The sequence below is a fragment of the Gossypium arboreum genome, chromosome 1 (assembly GCF_025698485.1).
Source record: "Gossypium arboreum isolate Shixiya-1 chromosome 1, ASM2569848v2, whole genome shotgun sequence".
In the NCBI taxonomy this organism is placed as follows: domain Eukaryota; kingdom Viridiplantae; phylum Streptophyta; class Magnoliopsida; order Malvales; family Malvaceae; genus Gossypium; species Gossypium arboreum.
Window position 1 is genome coordinate 8,104,028 of NC_069070.1, and position 8,336 is coordinate 8,112,363.

The 8,336-nt window shown below is 32.4% G+C and overlaps 1 protein-coding gene across 1 annotated transcript; it reads right to left on the reverse strand.

Moving 5' to 3' along the window:
• Positions 1–2,346: 2,346 nt before the first annotated feature.
• LOC108483478 (U-box domain-containing protein 13-like) lies at positions 2,347–6,700 on the reverse strand. Its single transcript, XM_017786909.2, has 4 exons — positions 6,149–6,700; positions 5,111–5,227; positions 4,257–4,715; positions 2,347–3,819 (listed from the first exon to the last, which is right to left on the reverse strand). The coding sequence occupies exons 1-4, from the start codon at positions 6,416–6,418 to the stop codon at positions 2,689–2,691; spliced, it is 1,977 nt and encodes a 658-aa protein (XP_017642398.1). The 5' UTR covers positions 6,419–6,700; the 3' UTR covers positions 2,347–2,688.
• Between the last annotated feature and the right edge of the window lie 1,636 nt (positions 6,701–8,336).

Genomic DNA, 8,336 nt, shown 5'->3' on the forward strand with positions numbered 1-8,336 from the left:
TTTAGCATACTTGAACTAACGTTCTCTTACATTGACAAAAATGATCATATCAATTGAATTAAGACTCAATCAATAATAATAATAATTTAAATATATATAATATTATTATATTTTATAATATATAAATTATAAGAATGAACCGTAAAATCCCATGATGTTGAATTATTAATGATCTTATATAAAAAGACAAAAACTTATTTATATTTAATATAAATTATTTTGCATATAAAGTGATGTTTTAATTAGCTTTAAAATCAATTAAATAAAAAACTTAACTATAATAAATGTGAAAGATATACCGAACTATTATTGTACTGAAGTATACAATTTTTTTAAACTAAACGACAGTGTTTTAAGTTGTTAAGTGAAACTACTCTTACTTTACCACTGACATGTCGAGTTCTGTTTTCCTAATTGAGCATTGGTTGATCATATAAATAAAATCCCTACGAATATATCCTTTCTTAACTATAATTAAAATAAAATATATTATTTGAGGTTATTTTATATTTTATTTTAATAAATATATATATACGATGAGACTTAAGCCTATGTTAATTAATTTAGTAAAACCTTAAATTTATTATTTAATCAAAGATTTATTTTAATGTTTTGTATATATTTTATTTTAATATTCACAATTTATTTTCTCTATAAGTTTTAGATTAATAATGTTGATTGAATTTGTATTACAAGTTAAATTGAGAACAACTCAAGATTGATGATAACAACATAATAAACAATTGTATTCATTTAATATTTTTAATCTTACGTATTTATGCGTGTTAAATTTTGTTTTGCTCACAATTTAATCTATATTTTTCCATTTTATGTATAATTATTAATTAATTTCAAACTATCGTTTAACTATTTATTTATGTTATTTTTAAATACACATCTATGTTTAAATACTTATTTTCACACGTATACGCGTGTGATAAAACTTCTGGTATTAATAATGTTATTGATTGAGACGATGCCACAAATTAATTCGACACCAACTTAGGATTCATGATAACACTATGATAAATGATTTTATTTATTTAATATTTTTAATATGATGTATTCATACGTTTAAATTTCATTTGACTTACAATTTAATCTATTTTTTATGTTAATATCGTTCATATTTCATGTGTTACTATTAATTAGTTTTAAATTATATATTACATTATTTATTCTATATTATTTTTAAATATAAATCTCTATTTTAAATATGTGGTTTCACACCAATATGTATGTAATAGAGTTTTTAGTGTATATATAGTGTGGGTTTATATATAGGCATGGATATGAATTTAGGAGTTAGTTCACTTTGGTACAGTAGGTACAGTGAGGTTTGCCGTTTTAATATTAATTTTATGTTTTGGACTTTTAGATATATTCTGATAAATAGAGTTTTATTTTATTGTTTTAGATATCATTTGATAAAGTTTTTAAGTTTTATTCATAAATCTTTCTAAAAATAAAATTTTCAAAGTAAATAAAAATTAACTAATAAATTTAATATAATATATTTTTAAAAGTTATATAGAATTTTTAAATTATTTTATTACTTTAATATAGTATTTTTTAAAAGTTATATAAAAATTTTAAATTTATTTTTATTATTTTAAATATTAAATATTTTTATATTATAAAATTAAAATTAATTATATATAAATTAATAAAATAATTTTTAAATTAATTTAAATAATAAAAATTTTAATTTATATTTCGTAAAACGTCCAAACAACTCAAATGGATATAAATATGATACGATCATATAAAGTTGAGAATTATAAATTATAAATTTATAACTATCAATCATGAAACCGCCTAAGAAAGGTGGTCCATTTGTTAATGTAGTTTAGGAAGGGGTGGTCAAGGCCAGTGCCACCCATGACCCACCACTCAAAAATGAGCTGAACCGGTTCTAAATTTGTTTCACTCAGACCCACCAAAACCGCCCAAACCCACCTCCCAAATCCCACAATCTCACTTTGATTTTTTTGGATTTTTATGGTTTCTGTATGGTGATTACTTATCAGTTCATTAACCAATTTTGCAAACTTAAATTATTGAAAATTTCAAGTTTATATGTAATCACTACCATTTTAAATTATCCTCAGCGAGTCGATTCAACCAGAAAGTGAAAGTGGTAAAAACTCATGTTCAAATCTTCAATTTTTGACAAAAAAAAAATTCAGTTAATATCAATTTCGGATTCAATCCTCAGAAAACTTGTTTGGTATTTAAATTTATGGAGTTCACTGATACTTGTTGGGCCGATAACATATCCCCTTTTAAGCCTTTACATATCACTAGTAACTTTGTAAAAGAACAAAAAGAGAAAAAAAAAAAAAGTTTGATTGCAATACAAGAAACATCACTCTAAAAAATCTGAGGATGATTACAGTCGTGCAATGTTACAATGGTACAAATTTACATACATTTAAGCACAAACTCGGACCTTTTCTTTCCTTTTGCGCTCTTTTTTTCTTTACAAACTTCGATAGTTCTGTGAATGATGTATTCTTCCACACAAACAAATGAATAACTTGGGGGTCAGACAGGTGATCTTCCACCATGAAGCAAAGCCGCCTCCTTTAAATACATAGAATGGAACAAGGTGACCAAAACAAACATAAAATTAAGGCAAAATGATACTCGGCCATCAACAGCATTTGGCACAGGAGGCAGTCATGGCTACTGAGCATGAGACTGAGATAGGGACTGCTCTGCTTGGGCCTCAGCTTGGGACTGTGACCGCTTTTGCTGCTCAACAAATCTGCTTAAGCGCTGGAGCAGTTGAGCAGCTTTCCGCTTGCCCCTATCCGTACCATTTTGTGCCAAGTCCACCAAATGACTCATCACGCCTAGTTCCTCAGCCTCTGCTAGATGTTGTTGGTCTCCGGCACAAAGGTGCACCAAAACAGCAGCCGCATTCTCTCTGTTCCTCGGCAATCCATTTCCAATAAAATCTACCAAAACTGGCATAGCCTTTGCTGCTCCAATGGCGGACTTTGCTTCAGGATGGCTAGCAAGAATTGCAAGTATGGCCAATGCCTCATCCACCATTCCGCCTCCAGGTTCTGTCAGCAAATGCATTAACGTAGGTATAACTCCAGCTCTCACAGTTTTTCCTTTGTTCCCTTGGTAAATGCACAAGTTGAAGAGTGCTGTTGCCGCATCCTTTTTGCCCCTTTGTGTGCCTTCACTTAGCAGTGTCACTAGTGGAGGGATTGCTCCCGAGGCGCCAATTGCCACCTTATTTTCATCCACTACCGAAAGGCTGAAGACGGTGGCTGCTGCATTTTCTCTAGCTTCCATGCTCCCCTTCTTAAGCACCTGGACAATACCAGGAACTGCACCAGAGGATATGATACTTCCTTTGTTATCTTCACAAATAGAAAGGTTAAGAAGTGCTGTCACAGCATGTTCTTGGGTGCGTGAGTCAGGTGTTGAAAGGATTTTTACAAGGAGAGGTATAGCCCCAGCTTCAGCAATGGCTACACGATTATCTGCATTGCGTTTAGCAAGAAGACGGATTTCACCTGCAGCCATTCTTTGGTCTTCAGGATTGCTGGATGAGAGCTTACAGAGGAGAATTTGAATCTTGGTAAGTTCAGCAGGCGAGCAGGCAAATTTGGCTTTACTGGGCTGAGAACTACTCGGCCTTTTGGGCGGTTCAATGCCATTTGCCTCACACCATTGAGCTATTAAACTTCGCAATACATAATTGGGAGTAAGAGCAGGATTACTAAGAGTCTGTTGTGTCTTCGGACATGTTCGATGCCCTTGCTCCAGCCATTTCTCAATGCAAGATCGTTCATAAGTCTACAGAAGAGAGTAATGAAACCTGTTAAAAAACATAGCCTGAAGATAATGGTAAACAAGACTTCAGCCTCCGCATACATGTGCGATTGTGCATAAAATGTATCAAAAAACACAAGGTTCTTATAAACATCTTTCACTTAGCATCCAACCTGTGTGCCAACCTCAAGTTTACCTATTCCAAACAAATTTAAATAGAGAATCACTTTATGACTAGGAGCATTTTCAGAACAAACATTTCACCAAATAACATAATGACAAAACAATGTGATAAGATACAACCAGTGAGGTCAATGACCAAACAAATATATCAAGCAAAATTGAAAGTTTAAAGCAATTTAATAAATATATGAGGGACAGGTCATTTTCAAGACTGAAGTGATGATTAAAAACAAAAGAAATCCCAGTTATCATGAACAGGAAATCTGAAACAAATATACCTGCCCTGTTGAAACAATGACGGGATCCTTCATCAGCTCAAGGGATATTGGACAGCGGAAATCATCTGGTATAACTGGGGCCTTGTGATTTGCAACAGTGGTTGTTTGCGCACTGCTGCTACTAGGAGGAAGATTCTTTTCTCTTGCAGGAGCATCCAAGTTAGGATTTTCCGTCTGTACAAAATCCTTGATTTCCTTTAATAAGTTTGACATCTTCTCAAATATTGCCCCGGGATCTCCACCACTGGCAGAAACCATCTCATGTAGAGCTAGAGATTCTTGCATAAGTTCAGCTATTCCCACCAACTGTAACTTCTCAGCCAATCTCCTTAGTACCTCTGGATCTGCTGCTGCATCATTGCTCTTGTTGTAGAGTGACAATAGATCCTCATACAGCTCAACATCAGGTACATCAACCCTCCCTTTAGCTCTCCTGAACTGAGCTAGAACAAGCTCAACCTAAATATAGAAATACTATACATGTAAACCTTTTTCACCCCTTCAAACAATAATTATGTAATGAACATAAAGTAGCTTTGGACCTTTGGTCCTCTCAAACTCTTCATTAGATTGTTTTGAGAAAAGAATCAATGTATATTTTGGTTGCTCTCTTTAGTCTGTGTGCTTTTACATATCCCTACAATCTTTGGTATCTAAAATCATATGAAACTCAAGAAAAAGTTAATTAATCATGATCACAGCGATTGCTTGACAGAACTATATTCCACGTTGAATATAACTATGATTCAAATAATCATCTTTGGGTAACACATAGCAAAGGGCCTACTACAATATAGAAAGAGAAGAGGTAATATGTAATTCTTCCAGATATATGTCTAGCGATAGATCTTCACCTGTTCCTTAACTTCTTCTAGGATGTCAAGATTCTCATGGGAAATTCTACTCAAAGCCTGCTCCAATCGAGCTGTCACTTCATGAAATTTATGCATAATCTGCTCCCTCTCTAGAACCTGCAAGTATAAGGAAAAAAGTTCATCAGTCAACAGCAAAGCATCCATACCATAAATCATGCGCATCCATGACTTAGCAGCCACTTGGAACGCCCTTCTTTACTGCCAAGCTTGAAGTGAGTGGAATAAGGTGGACGTTGTTTGTCAACCACAAGAGTAAAACGTCAAAATCAATGTCTGTGACAAACCAACACAATTGTTGACAAAGCAATACTCAGAAGGAATGCAATGTAACAAATCCAAATAAGGAAGGCCATACATAGGAGATTCCAAGCAAAATTGAACCCCCCACCCCAAGGGGAAACCCCAACCTCAAGTTGTAAGAAAGGAAACTTATAATTCCCAATACTGCTGATTTCAAGAAAATCCACAGCAAAACCGATGAAGGGTAATCACCGGAGCAGAAGTGCTCTGAAAATATCATTAAGGCCAAAAACTTCGAAACCATTCACAGAGGGTACTAGTAACCACCACATCCCTCTCTATCCTCAGCTCCTCCATCCCCTCCTCTAATTTGTACAACTTATATAAAAGAAAATTAATGGAGGCAGAATTGAGCTTGAAAAACCTAACAAGAGACGAGGAACGAGAATTACAAAAGAAATTCTTTCATAATAGTTATCAGAAGATGCAAAAGAATAGGTTGGCGTGCTTTTTTCTAGTTCTAAATATTAATTAAAGAAAAAAAAAAGGAATCACATCTATTTCCTTTTTTAATTAAAGAAGTGCGGCACTAAATATTCATCTTTCACTAGATTAAACTAAATTTTAGTATAATATTTATCAGTTACTTCCAAATATTCCCTGCGAGAAATATTCTGATATGTCCACGCACTTAACAAGCTAAGTTTCCTCCACTTTCTCAGCAGCCAAACAGATCCAAAAGAAAAAAAAATAAAACGAATATATATACTCACACACCAGGTAAATCTTGCTGCCTTCACTTCCGAATATAAGCAACTCCTTAGCCGAAACCAGAGCTTCTTTCAACGATACCAAAGCTTTAACCGTTTCTTCAGGGATTTGCTCTTTGATTTCTCTAATCTCCTCGAACATTGGCGTCAACAGCTTCAGTCTCCTAGCGAGGTTGCAATACTCCTTCTTCACGGCGCAACTGTAGTCACCGATCGAAGCTATTTGGTTCACCGCATCGATCAAGCCCTGCACCAGCGCTCCTTTCTCTTCTTCCATTCCGTAAACCAGATCTCGTCAAAAGCTGCCGTTTTCAAAAACAAGATTTTGATTTCGATGGAAGGTTGAGATTGAAGTTTTTCCAAAGCTAAAATGATGAAAAACTCGTCTCCATTAGAGAGTAAAGATTGAACGGAAGTTTTATTTGCAGAAAGACTGCTGAAGACTTTTTCTTCCCCCGGACCGGATCTGTTTCTGATCTATTGTGTATGATCCTAAGGTCAAATTTTTTATAAAGTCCGTCTACCCTTCACGCATTTAACTCTTCAACTTTATGTTTAATATGTTAGTGTTAAATTTTGAAATAAAAATATTTATTTTATTTAAATAAAAATATTTATTTAATAATTATATAATTAATTTATTAAAAATATTGATATTTTACTGAACATAAATTTAATAAAAATTAATAATTTTAATAATCGAATATACTTCTTTAAATTTAAAAATAGAGAAACTAAAATACTAAAAAGAAAAAAAGTAATAGGAACCTTACATAGAATTTTACTTACGATTCTACATGCCAGGTTCGGTCGGCTCGGCTAGGCTAGGGCTGGAATTTGGTTCGGTGATTTTCTTTTAAACTAACGCCGGCTTGAGAGACTGTCATAGCAGTCAGTAAAATGTAGTTTAAGCAGTCCCTTTTTTTCAGAAAAAAATTGAAAATTTCATAGAAATTTTTAATATTTTACCTGCGCTAAAATTTAGGGCTGGGCCCATTTCGGATAGTGTAATGTTTTGTGTTAGTAATTTTCAATGTGGTCCTAGATTTAGGATACGGTCCAATTCTATAAAAAGTCCTTGTATGATGTAATTTTTGTGGATTTCATCTTTTTACGGTAATTTGATCATTTTAAAATTTCTTTATTGTGTTTTCAGTTTTGAAATAAAATACCTTTTGTTAATTCTATTAAATAATTTGATGTTATTTTTAAGCAAGTGATAACATGATATATATTTGTCTTTTTGGTATTATTTTATGAATATTTTGCACATTTAAGAAAAAACTTATAATAGTTATCTAATTGTTAAAAAAATGTCAATGTGGTATATGTTACATTACCATTGTTTAAAAAAATCAATTTATTTGATATAATTTCAAGGGAAAATTGGCTTGAAATTCTAATTCAGATTTTGAAAAATATAAAACTAATAATTTATAATAATGAGACTAAATCTACCAAAAATGCCTAATATAAAACCTTCCATGCAATTCTGCCTTTAGGAATCTATGTATGATCATATTTTATTGTTCTAAATAATGTGTGTTTGTTTTTTACTAATAGTTTCTCTCTTTTTTTCATTCATGCGTTAAAGTTTTAATCACTTTTTTAAAATTTTTCGATGAGACGGTAATTATATTGAGTAAAAATTATGAGATATTTAAATTAGTCGTCAGTTCTTCAATGTTAGACTTTTTTATCTAGATAATATAAAAATAAAAAATAAATATCAAAATGGTATGTCATCCTTATTATTTACGAAAATGGTATATTGTAAGTGGAGGGTGGTGGAGAGGCAGCACCACTTTCGTTTTTTCAATTCAATCATTAGTCTATTAGTAAAAAAAAAAATTAAGGATTAAGGGTTTAGGAGAGGCGACACTAGTTTATACGGGTATGAAATATAACTACATGTATTTTGGGGGTCTGGGTGATGCATCTGCAACATTGATTGAGTTATGGGATGTCTGCCTTTTCCTCCTTTTCTATCTTCTCTAAAAATTGAACCTTAAAAATCTAAGTTGCTATTATCTGTTTTTTTTTTTTAGCCTCTTCTTTCTGTTCTATCTTCTCTACTAAGCTAAGCCCTCTTCTTTCTCTTCGATCTTCCCTTATCTTCATCCTTTTTTTGACCGTCTCATTCCTCTCTTCTCTCTTCTCTACTCTCTTTTTTTACAATCAGCACAATATTGGGT